Raw genomic sequence first — 18,130 nt, 5'->3', positions numbered from 1 at the left:
CAAAAATGGCTCAGGGCAGTTCACAACATGATAAAAAGAAAACAATTAAAATCAAACTATTAAAACACAGTAAAACCAACAAAACAGTTAAAAGCCCTAAAACAGTATAAAATTAAAACTACACATTTAAAAAGCTGAAAAAGTTTGGGTGAAGAGGTGGGTCTTCAGATGTTTTTTAAAAATAGTCAGGGATGGGGAGGATCACATCTCAGCAGGGAGTGCATTCCACAATCTCGGGGCAGCAATTGAGAAGGCCCGTCTCTGTGCGGCCACCAGACAAGCTGGCGGTAACTGGAGACGGACCTCCTCACGTGACCTCAGTGGACAGTGGGGCACATAACGAGGAAGGCATTCTCTTAAATACCCAGGGCCTAAGCCGTTGAGGGCTTTATAAGTTATAACTAGCACTTTGTATTCTGACCGGAAACCAATTGGCAACCAGTGTAGCTCCCTCAGCAAGGGAGTAATGTGGTCTCTCCGAGATGACCCAGAGACCAACCTGGCTGCCGCATTCTGAACCAATTGAAGTTTCCGGACTACGTACAAAGGCAGCCCCATGTAGAGCGCATTACAGAAGTCCAGTCTGGAGGTTACAAACACACTTAGGGGAAACTGAGTTTCAGCCCAGTTTGTTTTTCCTGTGGTTTGAACCTTACCACAGTTCCCTGCATTTGTATGTAACACAGAAGTGTGCCTTCGTTCAAAGCAAAAGCCAAAATGGTGAACAGAGCCAGCCTGACAACAAGCTTTCACTGTCCTCCTCTCTCATACACAAGTTCACAGCTCTCCCAAGGCGTTTTTGTAGTAGGAAGCAACTATGAATGAATCCAGCGACTGCCACACACAAAATGGAGGAATATCAAATACACACAAGGAGGCTATTCTCACGACTGTAGGAAAGCAGGCTAAGGGAGCCCAGCCTGCTTTCCTACGGTTGTGGGAACTGCTGGCAGCCATGTGTCTCCTGGCGGTTAGCCTGCTTAAGTCACCCCCACCTTAAATGATGTTAGTGGAGTGAGCGCTCCGCTAACCTTATTTTGGAGATCATGAGATGCCACAGCGTGGATCTGCACCGCAGCAACTTACAAGGAGACCCCTGCTGGGAGGCTAAGACAAGACTCCTGGTCTTGGGTGTGGCCCACGATCCCTGCCGCCCCCGTCACGGATCCAGCTGCCCAGCAACAAGCAACTGCTCATGTGCAGGGAGAGCAGGCTAAGCCCGGTCTCCCCGCAGAGCCCGGTAAGGCTCTCTACACTGCTCGTGTGGAGAGCTTCAAGGCCTCAGCTCTGTTTATTTAGAAAACCAGGATGATACAGTGGCTATCAAAACAAAAGGAGAGACCCCCTGCTTAAGTTTCACCTTAGCCAGGAAGTTACTGGGTGCCTCGAGGAAGCCAACAAACCTCAGCCTTCCCATTCCACCCCACAATCTGAAATAGGAGAATAATTCTGCTCTTTCCCAGAGGGCAATTTTCAGTATTGCTGAGATAATAGATACAAAGTACCTTAGGAACATAGGAAGCGGCCTTATACTGAGTCAGACCATCTAGCTCAGTAGTGTCTACGCACACTGGCAGCAGCTTCTCCCAGGTTGCAGGCAGGAGGCTCTCTCAGCCCTATCTTGGAGATGCCAGGGTGCAACGTACTGTATGCTTTGGTAGTTCGTTGGTTCAATTAAAAAATCTTGTCCTATTAAAAAAATCTTGCCCTATCTTGGAGATGCCAGGAACTTGGAACTTTCTCCATGCAAGTGCTTTTCCAGAGCAGCTCTACCCACTAAGTAGAATGTGCTCACACATGTAGTCTCCCATGCAAATGTAAGCCAGAGTGGACCCTGCTTAGCAAATGGGAGAATTGATGCAAACTACCACAAGACCAGCTAACCTCCCTTATCACTGCAAAAATGATATCCAAGTACTTGGGTCTCAATGCAGCCAAAATCAAGCACTTCTTCAATGTTTTGGTAGAAGAGTTAGGCAGGTGTTTAAATATTTCTTATTGAAATTTATTTGTTTGTTTGTTTAATTTATATAATGCCCTCCCAAAAAATGGCTCAGGGCGGTTTACAAATTGATGTGAGTTAGAAATGCTTAACTTTCAGTGTAATCCTATACAGGAGCACAACCCCTTAGTCTCTATGGAATTTATTAGTGGGTTCAATGTGGACAGGGTTTCAGTTTTTGGGTATAAGGTGACCTAAATATTGGTATTATTAGAAAATGTGTACAATCCTCACAACTATTACTAGCTGGGGTTGTTATAAAGCTTCCTCACAGACAAATTGCCCAATAAATACTAAGGGCAAGTTCATACATTAAAGATTTTTATTACACACAAGGCTCTGATAGTTTGTAAAAATCCATAGAGATGACACAATGGTTATAGTGCTTCTTTCTCATATAGGCTTTCCGGTGGTATATAAAGTGTGACTGGTTAGCAAAACATCTTCCACACTCCAAGCATTTATAGGGTTTCTTTTCTGTGTGCATTCTCCTTTGCATCCAAAGCAAAACATTTTCCACACTCCAGGCATTTATAGGAGTTCTCTCATATGAAATCTCTGATGTCTCACAAGATCTGGTTTCCAAGAGAAACATTTTCCACACTCCAAGCATTCGTGAAGTTTCCCTCCCATCACTCTTGTGTGCAGTCTCTGATGCTTTAAGAGGGCTGATTTCCGAGAGAAACATTTCCCGCACTCCAGGCATTTATAAGGCTTGTTTTCTCTGTGGACTCTCTGGTGTAGCAGAAACTTGCATTTGTCTGCAAAGCTTTTACCAAACTTGGGGCACACGTGATTTTTCTGGAAATCATCTGTTGGGGTAAGATTGAATCAGAGTGAATTAACTGCAGAGTGCAGGAGAAAAGGGAATTCAGTAATCAGATTAATAAAGGGGAAGCACAAGCTGTTAAGATCCTGGAGAAAAACCTAAGAGCTGAATGAGTGATGATGTTCATATTACATGGCATGTTCTAATATGTTTTGTTTTACTGCTTAATATGTTTTCTTAACATTATAACTTTTGAACTGAATAATGCTGTTATGAATCGTAAATTTGTATGTTTATGAGATTGTTTTTAGTGTGTTTGTGGAATTTAATACATAGGTTTTATCTATCATTTTAGTATGGTTTATCCCATGGATTTTCTTTCCTAGAAGTCATTTTATATTTACACTAGTATTTGTAAGCCCGTTTTAATAACGGGCTCTAGTGGGGGGGGGCTGCTCTTGGAGCCCAAGTCCCGACGGGGAGAGTGCAGAAGGGGAGGCTGCCGCAGCTCACCATGGGTATAGATGTTGCCCGCCGCCGCCTCACCCGCACTGTCGCCGCCGCCACCTCGGCACGCACTCTCCTCTGGCGTTGGCGGCGGCTGCTTCTCCTCGGCCCGCCGCTTCTCCTCCTCCCGGCCTTCTCGCCGTGGCGGCGGCGGCCGCTATTGGGGCCAGTCGCCCTGCCGCAGCCACCGCCACCTCTGGCCGAGGCCGCGGCTCCGCCGCCACCGCCTCGCCAGCACTCTTCTCCGCTTCTCCTGCTCCAACATGGCCGCCCGTGTCTGGGCGGCCGTATCTTTTTGGGCCGATCTGGGCATGCGCTCTGCATGCCCAGAGACACGGGCAGCACGGCCACACACTTTAGCCTTTTATGATATAGGATTCATTTGCTTTTTGCATTATAACTATCATTTATGGAACTGACAGATCATGCCCAATGCATTTTAACAACATGCAATAATACATTCAAAAAAATTGTAGTTCATGATAAACAGATAGAATCCCTTTTGCAATCAGTACCACATTATTGGTATATTTCTGGAGTTTTGCTTCCATTTAGACCTGGTGGGCCACTGTGTTTTGGTGTCACCCTCTTAGGACAGAAGATGACTTCTGTTGGATCAGGCTGAGGCCTTCCTAGCTCAGCATCTTGTTTCCCCCATAGTGGTCCACCAGATGCCTCTGGGAAGACCACAAACAGGAGATGAAGGCATGCCTTTGTAACTGGTATTCGGTATAATACTGCCTCTCAATCTGAAGATAGACCCTAGCTTGATTCCTTGCTAAGGTGTTTTCAGGACTACTGAGAGGATATGGCTTTTGGAGCAATGGGAAGAATGTGTTGCTCAACCTATGCAAATTAACTGGGAGGTAAGCCCCATTTAGTTCATCAAAGCTGACTCCCAACTAAGTGTACACAGGATTGCAGCATTAGCCTGGAGAGCTAAAATCTCACCATCCATCACTTTGCTCCAGTAGCATAAACAGAAATGTGAACCCAGGGACTTGCTGCTGGGGGAAAGCTTCTATTCTCCTCTTATTAGACATTGGAAAATGAGTAATTCAGAGGTGGAGGGGGGAGAACCAAATGTTCTTTAATGGCAGGGCAGTGCTGCACAGGTGGATAAATCTTGCTTGTGTTCAGATGTTAAATTTTAGTTTAAATCATAGATACAAGCAGACACTTCCAATTCTTTCTAAAGGCTAGATCAGTACTCATGAACGAAATGAAGGTAAAAAGGTGAAGAATCTCCCCATTTATCTTAAGGCGCTCCCAGGTACCAGTAATCATTAAACAAATTGCCATCCACTGGCTTACCCACCTGGGTTAGTCATAAGGGTATCAGCCACAGTTTGACTGTCTGACATCCACGGTCCTTCCCCTCGTTCCAGCCGGACAATGAGCTCAGGCTTTGGGAGCAGAAATCCTCCTTGGGAAAGGAGAGCGACTGTCAGGAAGCATGTGGCAGTCTCTGGCATCTCCAGGTAGAGCTGGGAGAGACTCCTGCCTGAAACCTTGGAGAGTCACTGCCAGTCAGTGTACAACAGTGAGCTAGATGGACCAAGAGTCTGACTCAGAGAATGGAGAACATCAGGAGGAATGTGGCATTTTGTTTAATTGGGCAGGGGGCATATGTATTGCCTTTCTGTCCATGGGTAGCTCACACATTTCCATACCATGTCAGGAAAGAAGCTCCTTACCCAGGGAGGCCACATTCTCATAGTTCTCCACCATGACTTCTCTGTATAAAACTCGTTGGTTTGGGTCCAGCAGAGCTGCCTGCTCCTCTGTGAAATACACGGCCACATCTTCAAACGTCACCTGCCTCTGCAAGAACAAATCACCTCATTTGGGTTCTGTCTGCAGCAACACTTTGGGCACTATGTTCCTTGTAAGGCACGCTCGTGCACGTGCAGTAAAGATCCACCCTCCGCTCAGTGGATTCCAGCAGCCATGCAGTCTTGCGCTGTGCTCCTATCGATGGCTGCTTAAAGTTAGTGCCATCTTTTCCCCTGCCCTTTTTTCCACTGCCACCCGCACTACCACGTTAGTTCTTGATGCAGCCAGCCCCGTCACTCCCACACTTGCCCCTGCGCCCCCAGCAGAGACACTGCTGCCGCCGGACACGCCTCATATGCTGCAAGCGCCAGCCCTGCTCTGCCCAGCTAGCCTCACATGCATAGCAGCAGTAGCAATGGTAATGGCGATGGCAGAAGCGGAGGCAGCAGGAGCTGCATCTCCTCCTAGTGGACGAGTGCGCTTCCTTCTTCCTTCCAAAGGCCGCAGGGCAGGCGGGCGTTGGGAAACATGCAGCGAGGAGGTGGCTGCTTGCTTCTCAAGTCAGAGCAGTCAGAGTGGGAGGGCCGTTTCCCCACTCTGGCTGGGCCAACAGCAGCGGTGCTGCAGGGAGAAAAGCAGCAGAATCAAATAGAGCTATCCTCACTGCTGTGCCGAGTCGACTCTGCCACAGTTGCCCACGAAACTTCCTGGAAAAGCCCCAAATGGGAAGAGGTGCTGAAAAAGTGACATGTGGGCTTTGTTTGTTCCAAAGAGAAACAGCTAAAAAGAAAGACAGGAAGCGAGAAAATGCTCATTTAAGGCAGATTCACAGGCAGGTTAGATTCCTTTGCCAGTGAGCTGGCAAGATGGAGATCCGTGTCAATAAATGGAGTTTGATCAGGGCTTGCTGCCATTTCTTTTTGAAATCTGCATTCCAGAGGCAGCCGGCAAAGCAGCATCTTTTCACCGAATTGCTTTGTTTCTTTCATTTGGGAGGGGGCGAGGAGCAGCACAGCAGTGGACGAGTGTGGCTGAGGGGGTGTACTGCTCGCCCCCAGCCATGCACCTTCCTAGGGACTGTCCTGCTGCTGACTGAATTGCTTGAATATGAGAGCAGTTTCAGCTGGTATTTGGAGTCTTTTTACTCTGATTTTCACTCAGCAGCAGCAAAAGAAATATCTAAAGTGTGTATTGCAGTACTGAATTACATTTTACATTAGATAGAACTTGATAGTTTGTGGTTTCTTATCACAGAAGGTTTTATGCTCCTTCTCTCCTGCTGCAATGGATCTGCTGCAGCTTTGGGTATCTTTAGGATGTGCTACTATGCTTATTTGAACCTCTGTCTTATGCATCTGTACATCCGCAGTTGAATGTCCATGAGTGTGGAAAATAATGCGCCCTGTCTGCTATATTGAGCCTCCCTGCCCCCTTTTGCTGGTTTTACTTATTTAACATATTTTTATACTGCCCAAAACTTACGTCTCTGGGGGGGTTACAACAAAAAACAAATAAAGACAACAGAGAAATTAAAACATTGGTTAAAATCAATGACAGCAAAAAGTTAAAACATCATAATTTAAAACCTTAAAACAATATTTTAAAACAATGGTAAACTATTAAAATGGTAATTAATTATTTAATTATGGTTTTTGTGCCATCTTGCTGCATATTTGACTGTTTTGATTAATATTTTTAATTGCTATATTTGGTTTTAATGTTGTGCTATGAAGTAATTTTCATGCAAAGTATATGTTTTAAATAATTTCATAAAACAATAAAAAAGTAAATAATGCTTAATTAAGCTGTGCATATTGTGAAATGGCCATCTTGTAGCAGTGACATACTTATTGTCCAATACCAAGTTGGTTGCTCAAATGAGGATGCTGTACACAGAAATTGCAGGATGAGGAATTTGACATACAGCTTATTTTTATTGTTAATTAAAAAGGCATATCAGACTAATCATTTTAAGAACAAATGCACACTTTTTGAGAGAAATTATTTTCTTTATTTGGTGCTTGTAAAGAAAATTAGCACACGCAAGGTGAATGAAAACAAAAGGAAGGTATTGAATTGTCTAATGGTGTAGTTATCAGTGCTTTTGGTGAAGGTAAACAATTTCACATGTTTATTTGAAATTTATTAATGTTTATTCATATATTAATTATGGGGTGTGTGTGGTATCTATAGTGGTGCATAATGCACATGTGCGCACACTACCTTGATACTGCTGCCCAAGACAAATCTCATTCCGCTCACTGATGAAAAAGATTAGAAGGAACACTGTTTGGGCACATTACGTTTTGCTTTTGTCCACCCCTCTCCTGGGAATAATATTTCAGGACTTCCTCTACTCATCTGCTTACTCCTCTTGGAACGGCAGGCTAAGATATCCTCCTTTAAAAAGTAATTGCTGAGTTGAGTAATTGCAGCTGTGCACTCATACCCACACCATAACGTTTGATATCACATATTAAATGATGACATTTGTCTCCTGGCTTCCTTGAAGGAGCTCAGGGCAGCCTAGACACATTTGCCCACATTTTATCCTCACAGACACCCTTATCCTCACAGTCTACCTTATTTCTCCAGTAGACTGAGAAATAGAAGAAGTATTAAATAATACTTTAAATAATACTGAAAATAATAAAAAAAGGAGCTAGGGGTCTGTCACAAACTGCATCAATGAAGTAGGGACAGAGAAATCCTCCCCACCCCCATGACACACTTATAGCATAGGAAGCTACTTAACGTCAAGTCAGACCCTTGGTCCATCTCCTCACGTATATACTGATGGGGTCTGAGCTGTCAGTGATTGACTAGCAGAGGAATCTTGGGGTCATGGTGAAAATTTTGACTCACTGTGTGGCAGCTGTGAAAAAGGCAAATCCCATGCTAGGGATCATTAGGAAGGGGATTGGAAAAGAACACCCCTGCTAATAATATAATGCCCCTAAACAAAAATCAACGGTGTGGCCACCAGTGTTCCCTCTAACAGGGATTCCCAGATGTTGTTGACTACAACTCCCAGAATCCCCAGTTGCAATGGCTTTTGCTTGAGGATCATGGGAGTTGTAGTCAACAATATCTGGGATTCTGTTAGAGGGAACACTGGCGGCCACTCTTTGAGAACTATGAGATGATGTAGAAAGCAGCAACCAAGATGATCAGGGGCCTAGAGCACCTTCCTTCTGAGACAAGGCTGCCAACATCTGGGGCTTTTTAACCTAGAAAAAAAGACATCTAAAAGGGGAGACATGATAGAGGTCTATAGAATTATGCATGGTTTAGAAAGAGTTTATAGATTTTCCTTCCTCTCTCAGAATACTAGAACCAAGAGTCATCCTATGACACTGACTGCCAGGAAATTTAGGACCAACAAAAGGAAATATTATTTCACATAGCAGATAATTAATATAAATGGAATTCTCTGCCACAGGATGTGGTGATAGCCACCAGCCTGGATGGCTTTAAGAGGGGCTTAGGCAAATTCATGAAGGACAGGACTATCAGTGGCTACTAGTCTTGATGATTATAGGCCTTCCCCCAGGCTCAGAGGCAGGATGCCTTTAAATACCAGATGTAGGCAAGGGAAAGGGCATGCCTTCACCTCTCGCCTGTGTGCTTCCCCAAGGCATCTGGTGGACCACTGTGTGAAACAGAATGCTGCACCAGATAGGCCTTGGGCCTGATCCTGCAGGGATGTTCTTAGCTTAGTATTCTCTGCACGGACTTGCAGCAATTCTCCAAGGTTTTCAGGCAGGAGTCCTTCCCAGCTCTACTTGGAGATGCCAGGGAGTGAACCAAAGACCTTTCACATTCAAGGAAGATGCTCTTTCACTGGGCTATGGTCCCATCCACACTACATGCAGCATTGAGACCCAAGGCTAGAGCATCTACAATGCTAAGATCTCGGCTACCCCAAGCTCCCTTCTTGTGCTGTACAGAAGTCTGGAAGGGAGGCAAAATGAGGGGTGAGGAATCCTTGGTCTATCTAGCTCAGTTGGGGCATCCCTATTTTGCCCATCCAAGAGTTTGAAGCTGCTATTATGTCTGCCCCCTCTGAAGCTTAGTGCTGCAGATGAGGGTAATCTGGATCAGAGGATGTGCTGTTTCTCTCCAGTCCAGATAAAGCTATGAAGGTAGGAGATCCTCTCCTACTTGAATCTCTGTGTGTGTGTGTGTGTGTGTGTGTGTGTGTGTATGTGTGTGTGTGTGAGAGAGAGAGAGAGAGACTTCCCCTCCCCAACCAAAACCCACCAGCGGTTTCCCTCAGAATCTCCTACCTGAGCTGATTCTGCTGTTACACCTGTTTCCCTTCGGCTGGAAGGAGAGGACAATCCAGACTGAAACGAGGATGGCATTCTACATGCTGTGGAAACAATGCGGCCAAGCAAAAGGGATTCAGATCAAGGAGACCCCTTTAAAGTTATTATGTATCATCTTAGGAACTGGGAAGTTGGTGGTTGGTGGAAAGCCAGCGTGATGTAGTGGTTAGAGTGCTGGACTAGGACCAGGCAGACCCGAGTTCAAATCCCCATTAAGCCACGAAACTAGCTGGGTGACTCTGGGCCAGTCACTTCTCTCTCAGCCTAACCTACTTCACAGGGTTGTTGTGAAAGAGAAACTCAAGTATGCAGTACACCGCTCTGGGCTCCTTGGAGGAAGAGCGGGATATAAATGTAAAAATAAAATAAAATAAAATAAAATAAAATCATCATCATCATCATCATCATCATCTGTCATGAAAGGCATTGTATTTACCTGAATCCAAGGCTAGGTTTTTTGGGTAAATAATGTATAACCTAAATTTAACCTCTATTTTTATGGGGATCATCCCAAATTCAGTAAATACAGGTAGAATAAAATGTTATAGCTGTCATTTTGTTTTTTAAGCTTTTAAAATGTCATTGCAAATTTGGCTGCTGCAAGCCCAAAGGCCAGGACCATATAAGAACAACACACTGAAAGCTGATCGTATTGCAATGCTATCACAATTTCTCCATGTCTAGGAGTGTAGACCTTGTCAAAAATCACAATAATCATTTACCACCCTCCCTGACGCTCTTGACCACCCCAGCTGGCTCATGTTCTAACATGCTGTCTGATGGGCAATGGTGTGGCTCTGCTTACACATTCAGCACAATATCAGAAAGAAGCACCGCACAATACAAGAGAAGAGAGGCAAGAATACAGCCGACTTATGCCATAGCCAGGCCAATGGGCCTTTAAGATGCTGTCCAGATGCACCATCAACCCTTGCTGCCTATGGCATGGGCTGGTTTCCCATGCATGACACTCTCTCTAGGAATGTTCCTTCACTAAACACACAGGCACTCAGAAGAAATCCAAAACTTATTCTGAATCACTCCTTATGCAACCCAAGTAGAGTGAACCCATCCATCACCTGACTGGACAGCTGGCAAGGTCCAATTTTCCTGAGATGTTTGATGATTTGGGGTCACTGGGTTCTCTACTTGTTCCAGCTTTTTCTCCAGAGCAGGAGGGTTGGTCAGAAGCAAGATATAAGAGGAATCACTGAGGACTGATATTTCAATCCAAAGTAATGGCAGAGGGGAGAGAGAGACAGAACACATTTTTATTTGCATTTAACAGCAAATCAATCATACCAGTAAATAAATAATAAGTAATGGCACATCAGGGAAATGACTTGACTAGCAAGCCACAGGTTGCCGGTTCGAATCCCCACTGGTAAGTTTCCCAGATGATTGGAAACACCTATATCGGGCAGCAGTGATACAGGAATATGCTGTGAGGCATCATCTCCTACTGCATGGGAGATGGCAATGGTAAACTCTCCCTGTAGTGTACCAAAGACAACCACGGGGCTCTGTGGTCGCCAGGAGTCGACACCGACTCGACGGCACACATTACCTTTACTGAACTTAGAATGACTAATATTAGCCTTTCTGTTCCCTTATTTGAATTCTAAAGCCAGAAAAGGTTGGATATAAGAAGTTTCCCACAGGGTAGAGAGAAGGTCTGCTTTCACAATTTTAAGACATAAGGGATCTAGCTCATTGAGAGAGCACCTGCTTTGCACGCAGAAGTCCCTGGATGCCATCAATGACCTTCCAGTAGGGCTGGGAAAAGACCCTTGTCTTGATCCCTAGAAAGCTGTTGCTGGTCAGTGTTGACAATACTGAACTAGACAGACAGACTCTGTGTAAGGAAGTTTCATATGTATGAAGCTCTGCCACTTCTCAACATACTTGCAAGCATCTCTGTGTCACAAAGGCGGCTGCATTCCTTTTCGATGAAACCCAAGCTGGCTAGCAAGCTGCATTCTGGGTCCAATGCTGCCTTTGTACATTTCTGCTCTCTTGCAGAATTGTGTCACACACACACAGTTCTGGGAGTGTAGTTCCACAGTGAGGACTCCATTAAGTGACAGTGTGAGTACAACTGGTTTTGGTTGATCCCTCACCTGAGCTGGTGTCAGAGATCTCCTTTTGGTTCAAGCCCTGAAAAATTGGCACCCATGGCAATTGTCTACCTTGCATCCAGGTCAGGAGAGAAGGCTTTGGGATGAGAAACCCTTGTCAAGAAAGAAGAGAGAGAGAATGACAGAAGGGACTCGGATGAACATCCCAAACTCTCCCTGGAAGACAAACAACAAGACATGCTCCCAAGAACATCCAGAATCCAACACTAACTTGGAGAAGACGCTACTGCTTAGGAGCAGAAGAATTCAGGTTAAACAACATTAACATTAATACAAAATACTCAATTATATCATAATTTCCCAATTAAAATTAAATGTCAATTTGTTGAGGAAGTCAGTGAAGTTGTGTGATTTATAATCATTTGTTTAAAAATGGCCAACATCCAGTGGTGCAGTTGCAAATTCAGAAGTGCAGAGGGCGCTCTCCATGATGCCCCCATGGCTATGCCCACCCCAACAACCAGAGAAGCTGAGAAGTACTGGTGCTCCGTCCCTGCACGTTCCCCCTCCAATACAACCCTGCTGACATCCTAACAATTATGGAATTATGCAGCTGAGAAACATATCCAACATGTCTTCCCTTGCTCCTTTGGCCTTCACTTTTGTCCCTTCCCTCCACCTCATCGCCTGTGTCCAAACTGATTGTAGACAATGTAAACATGTTCAACTTGTTTGGGTGCTCTGACCTTCTCTCAAGTTTTCCACAGAAATGAAATCGGGGAATGTTGTACTGTTTTTACATCTCAGAGACACAATACAATAAATGTTTGACTAGAGGCAGTTAGCCCCACTACATTTCTCTTTGGGACTGGGAATACTGTAAATCTTTCTTGTTATTCTGGGAAGCGTCATGCACATTGATGTTGCTATTGAAATAATAGCACGTTTGAAACAATCTAACTGAATAAAATAAATGGATCTCTTCCAGTTCTTCACATTTTCACGAGGGCAGTATTACTACAGCCAGGAATTGGCAGCTCTTAGCAAATGAGAAAGCAAGTCCCTTACCTGACAAGGGCGCATTCCCACAATTCTCCATGATGGCATCACCCTTCAAGAAACCTTTGCAAGGTCACTGGATCCTGCAAAGACATAGAAAATTCCCCCAGCCCCCTTAAGGGACTTAACAACAGACAAGGAACAGAACAAAGCAGTCTCTGCAGTCTCAACTACAGAGGCAATTAATCTCCCACACTTTCACTTCCCCTTCCCATCCCTTTCTGTTAAAAAAGTAAATCTGTTCCATGCACTTACCTGGACTGAAAATGGGTCCTGCCATATCGTCTCATGAACAGAACCTGATGGGTTATAAGAAAAAGTATGTATAAACATTTGAGCATATGTGTTCTGAGTACTTGCAGAAACATGCAGTCTAGGACAGTGTTGAATCCTTTAAGCTGCAAGATCCTTGGGGCAGAGACCTGCTTCCCTATTTATTTATTTATTTATTTATTTATTTGCTTAAGGGCAATTCCAAGAATAATGGCATCAGGCATATTGCCACTTATCAATGACTGTAAAGGTAACGTGTGCCGTCGAGTTGGTCTCGACTCCTGGCAACCACAGAGCCCATGGTTGTCTTTGGTAGAATACAGGAGGGGTTTACCATTGCCATGTGTAGCCATAAGCAAATTTTCAAGTTGAGATACATATACACACTAATTCTTTATTCATTTGATTTATATTCCGCCCTTCCAAAAATGTGTCAGGGTGGTTGACAACATAACAAAAACAATTAAAATCATTTAAACATTAAAATCATTTAAAACTTACATTAATTTTTTTTTAAGCCACAGGTCTAATTAAAAGCCTGGCTGAATAAATGTCTCTTCAGTGCCTTTTTAAAAGTTGCCAGGGATAGATCACTCTTATTACAACAGGGAGCGTATTCCAAAGTCCAGGGGCAGAAACGGAGAAGGCCCATTTCCGAGTAGCCGCCAAATGAGTTAGCGGCAGCCGCAGCCAAACCTCTCTAGATTATCCTAACAGGTGGAGGGGCTCATGATGAAGACATTCTCTTAAATACTCCGGGCCAAAGCTGTTTAGGGCTTTATAGGTAATAACCAGCACCTTGTATTTTGCCTGGAAATGTATAAGCAGCCAGTGTAGTTTTTTTCAACACAGGAGTAATATGGTCTCTCCTAGATGATGCAGATACCAACTTGGCTGCCGCATTCTGGACCAACTGCAGTTTCTCGACTACATACAAAGGCAGCCCCAGATAGAGAGCATTGCAGTAATCCAGCCTAGAAGTTTCCAGCGTAATTACCACCGTTTTAAGGTCATTGATCTCAAGAAACCAACGCAGCTGGCCTATCAGCTCAAGTTGATAAAAAGCGCCTCTGGCCACCTCCTCAACCTGGGACAGCAGGGAGAGGTTCGGATCCAGAAGCACCCCTAGACTGCATACCTGTTCCTTCTGGGGGAGCATGACACCCATCTAGAACCGGCAGAATGAAATTGTCACCCGAGTTCCAATCCCGCATAATAAGCACCTCCGTCTTATCTGGATTCACCTTCAGATTGTTATCCATCATCCAGCCCATTACTGCCGCCAGGAAGGCATTTATGGAGGTTATGCCTTCTCCCAACGAGGCTGACATGGAGAAAGAGATTTGGGTGTCATCAGCATATTGCACCAAATCCCCTGATAATCTCTCCCAGCAGTTTTATGTAGATGTTAAACAACATTGGAGACAATATGGAGCTCTAAGGGACACCAGAGGAAAGTTCAGATTTGGAAGAACAACAGTCTCCAAGAGACACCATCTGGAATCTGCCTGTGAGGTAGGAGCTGAACTATTGAAAAGCAGTGCCTCCCGCCTCCAATCACTTTAGACTTTCCAGAAGGATACTATGGTCGATACTATTGAAAGCTGCCAAGAGGTCCAAAAGAACCAACAGAATCACACTACCTCTGTCAATTCCCAATTGGAGATCATCCATCAGGCCAACCAAGGCAGTCTCCACCCCAGAGCCCGCCCCAAAGCCGGTTGGGTCTAGATGTTCTGTTTCCCCCAAGACCGCCTAGAGCTGGGAGGTCACCACCTTCTCTATCACCTTGCCCAGCCATGGAAGGTTGGAAACTGGCCTGTAGTTGCTTAACTCTGAGGGATCCAAGGCAGGCTTCTTCAGAAGAGGTCTAATGATGGCCTCCTTAAGAAAAGGAGGCATCCTGTCCTCCCTCAGAGAAGCATTTATAATTTCTACCAGGCCCTCTACAGGTACAACAGTCTCCATGCCAGATAGTATAAGCCATGTCGGGCAAGAGTCAAGAGGGCAGGTGGTAGGCCACACCATTCCAAGCAACCTGTCCACATCCTCAGGAGTCACAAACTGAAACTGAGCCAGAGTCATCACATAAGAGGAGCTGGTGGACACCTCGGCATCCGATACTGTAACAATTGTGGAGTTTGAATCCAAGTCGGCCTGATTAAAAGAGAGAGTTAGTCCACAAAAAACTCATTTAAATGTCACGGTGAGTAATTGTTGGTTCCAAGTACCGATTCAAGGGAGATGGGGAAGGGGCACACATATATATACCGATTGGCAAGAGAACATCTCCTCCTATAAGGCCATTAAAAAAGAAACTCTAGATACTATTTGAAACATGCAAAATACTTTGGTATCATAAGTGATGTCCAAAAATTCTGATAATGTTCCCAACAAATTTTGCACGTTTTATACACTAGCAGATGTTCTCTTGCCAGTGGGTATATATAACTTGGAAATCTGCTTATGGCAGCAGTCATTAAAAACGTGGCACAATGTCCAATTCCGTTACCCTTGGAAATACCCTTATGCCATAAAAATTATCATCGCTTCTAAAGGCACATCACCAATATGCAGAAAACGTTCTGTCTAGTTCCAAGCATTGGTTGGACGGGAGACCGCTCAGGAACCACAGGCAAGGTGCTCTGAGCTCCCTCAGGAAGCAGGAACATGTGTGAGGAGTTATTTCTCTTCCAGTCCCATTTGGGCTTACTGCTAGGCCACTGGGAGGACACGTCTGACCCTGAGTGATTACAATGGAACCCCATACATATGCAGCCAGGCCTAAATGCCTCGAGTCAAATATTCTGTTTTATTACTGGAGTTCTGTGATGCAGCATCAATATGATATTTCCCTATTTCATTCCTGTTATTTTTTTTTTTTTTAAGGTCAGCGTATCCTAACAAGTTTAATACGTTTGTACTTTCCAAAACCTACTCTCATCTGAATTATCACCAACAGAGTCAAACCATTACTTTGAAATGTGCAGTGCCACAAAAATTATTATTCCAACACAGAGGCTGGATGGTCCTTCCTCCAAGCAAGATATGGACAGAATAAACATTGGCTTCCTTCAATTATTCCCAAGCACTCTTGTTTGTACAGTCTGAATTGCTGTAGAAATGGTAAAATGGGCATAACTCACTTGCCACCCAGTTTGCTATTCATCTCACCTTGCTTCTTTTTGCATATTAACAACAAAGAAAACCCAATAGGGATAACTTTGAAATACAAAAGGGATTGTGAAGAGCTCCAAAATGATCTCTCCAAACTGGGGGAGTGGACGACAAAGTGGCAAATGCAGTTCAATGTTGGCAAGTGTAAGGAGATGCACACTGGGATGAAAAACCACAACTTCAAGTACATACAGATGGGATCTGAGCTGTCAGTGACTGACCAGGAGAGGGATCTTGGGGTCATGGTGGACAGCTCGTTGAAAGTGTCAACTCAATGTGCGGCACTGTGAAAAAGGCCAATTCCATGCTAGGGATCATTAGGAAGGGGTTTGAAAATAAAATGGCTAATAAAAAGGCATACAATACTATGGTGTGACCACAATTGGAGTACTGCATACAATTCTGGTCACCACATCTAAAAAAGGACATTGTAGAACTGGAAAAGCTGCAGAAGAGGGCAACCAAGATGATCAGGGGCCTAGAGCACCTTTCTTACAAGGCAAGGCTACAACACCTGGGGCTATTTAGTTTAGAAAAAAGACGACTGCAGGGAGACATGACAGAGGTCTATAAAATCATGCATGGTGTGGAGAAAGTGGATAGAGAGAAATTCTTCTCCCTCTCTCATAGCACTAGAACCAGGGGTCATCTCATGAAATTGATTGCTGGGAAATCTAGGACCAACAAATGGAAGTACTTTTTTACACAATGCATAATTCACTTGTGGAATTCTCTGCCACGAGATGTGGTGACAGCCAACAACCTGGATGGCTTTAAGAAGGGTTTGGATAACTTCATGGAAGAGAGGTCTATCATCGGCTACTAGTTGGAGGGCTATAGGCCACCTCCAGCCTCAAAGGCAGGAGGATGCCTCTGAGTACCAGTTGCAGGGGAGTAACAGCAGGAGAGAGGGCATGCCCTCAACTCCTGCCAGTAGGCTTCCAGCGGCATCTGGTGGGCCACTGTGTGAAACAGGATGCTGGACCAGGTGGGCCTTGGGCCTGATTCAGCAGGGCTGTTCTTATCTTCTTCCCTTCCTCCCACAATACCATCTCCACCCTTTCTTCAGTTCCACTACCTTTGCTTCTTATCCCCCTTTTTCCTAACCTCCTCCTGCCTGCTGCAGACATACAAAAGCATAGTCATCATTTTCTTCTACCACTCTATAGTGAAATATGCAAAACTAAAGCAAACTTGACCACTTTCAATGGCACAGCCGGGAAATGCTTGACTAACAAGCAGAAGGTTGTCAGTTCGAATCCCCACTGGTATGTTTCCCAGACTATGGGAAACACCTTTATCAGGCAACAGTGATATAGGAAGATGCTGAAAGGCATCATCCCATCCCGCATGGAAAGAGGCAATGGTAAACCCCTCCTGTAGTCTTCCAAAGACAACCACAGGGCTCTGTGGGTGCCAAGTGTCGAAACAGACTTGATGGCACAACTCTACCATCTTAATCTTAAGGCAGGCTCACACAAGAAAGCTGCCTCCACCACTACACAATGGGGCTTTAGCTCAGTGGCAGAGCATATGCTTTGCAGGCAGAGAAGCCCAGGTCCAATCTCTAGCAGGGACAGGCCTGGAGAAAGACACCCTACCTGACCTCCTGCAGAACTGCTGCCAGTCTCCATAGTCAATATTGACCTAGGCGAACCAACTATTTGACAGCAGCACTGGATCCTCCAAAAAACGATCCTGCCCGCGCGCCACGTACTCTTGTTCTCCTCACCAGCAACTGCATACTCTGGGATTCCGATGTTTCAGCAAGCAGCTTTCGCGCCACTCACTCGCACGGCCCACCCTCCCACCCGAACCTCTTTGTCTCTATCCCGAGAGGTCCCACGCAGCGCAGACACTTCCGAATCTTTACTCCACAGCAATCACCCAGTCAACGATGCCAGCCAATCCGATACCAGAATCTTACGAGGCCCAATAGCTAGAGGGATGTTTAATACGGCTCGGTCCTTCCTTCCTCTCATGGTGTGGGGGTGTGTGGCTTCTGGGAACTGTAGTCCTCTCTTCCATTCCAAAAAGTTACTCTCCTCCCCCACCTACTGGTCGCATTAGGGAAAACAGGGGAAATATCCCATGCAGATCAAATAAGTCACCTCATCACAAAGTTCTTTGGCCTAGAGTGTGCAGGTTGCCCTTTCTT

At 45.0% G+C, this 18,130-nt stretch overlaps 1 protein-coding gene across 8 annotated transcripts; it reads right to left on the bottom strand.

Moving 5' to 3' along the window:
* Positions 1 to 2,310: 2,310 nt before the first annotated feature.
* Positions 2,311 to 18,102, bottom strand: LOC128343455 (zinc finger protein 248-like). 8 transcript variants are annotated; one of them, XM_053292575.1, is made up of 9 exons: positions 18,084 to 18,102; positions 12,778 to 12,821; positions 12,532 to 12,605; positions 11,506 to 11,616; positions 10,465 to 10,602; positions 9,344 to 9,429; positions 4,976 to 5,102; positions 4,597 to 4,704; positions 2,311 to 2,814 (listed from the first exon to the last, which is right to left on the bottom strand). In XM_053292575.1, exons 3-9 carry the CDS (start codon positions 12,560 to 12,562, stop codon positions 2,534 to 2,536), a joined length of 882 nt encoding a protein of 293 aa, XP_053148550.1. In that variant the 5' UTR covers positions 12,563 to 12,605; positions 12,778 to 12,821; positions 18,084 to 18,102; the 3' UTR covers positions 2,311 to 2,533. The 8 variants fall into 8 exon arrangements, with proteins under 8 accessions (XP_053148550.1, XP_053148546.1, XP_053148547.1 ...); XM_053292571.1 differs by lacking the exon at positions 18,084 to 18,102 and adding an exon at positions 17,705 to 18,016; XM_053292572.1 differs by lacking the exon at positions 18,084 to 18,102 and adding an exon at positions 17,790 to 18,016.
* Between the last annotated feature and the right edge of the window lie 28 nt (positions 18,103 to 18,130).

Source organism: Hemicordylus capensis, chromosome 2 (assembly GCF_027244095.1).
Source record: "Hemicordylus capensis ecotype Gifberg chromosome 2, rHemCap1.1.pri, whole genome shotgun sequence".
NCBI lineage: Eukaryota > Metazoa > Chordata > Lepidosauria > Squamata > Cordylidae > Hemicordylus > Hemicordylus capensis.
The sequence above is the reverse complement of the archived record's forward strand: the minus strand, read 5'-3'. Positions and strand labels throughout refer to the sequence as shown.

What these genes read in the sequence shown, in the direction of transcription:
- LOC128343455 (XM_053292575.1), bottom strand. Translation starts at nt 12,562, where the DNA reads ATGGAGAATTGTGGGAATGCGCCCTTGTCAG. An exon ending in CTTGCCAGCTGTCCAGTCAG is followed by an intron (nt 9,430 to 10,464) that starts GTGATGGATGGG and finishes TTGTTTCCACAG; the next exon opens with CATGTAGAATGCCATCCTCG. An exon ending in TAACAGCAGAATCAGCTCAG is followed by an intron (nt 5,103 to 9,343) that starts GTAGGAGATTCT and finishes TTGTTCTTGCAG; the next exon opens with AGGCAGGTGACGTTTGAAGA.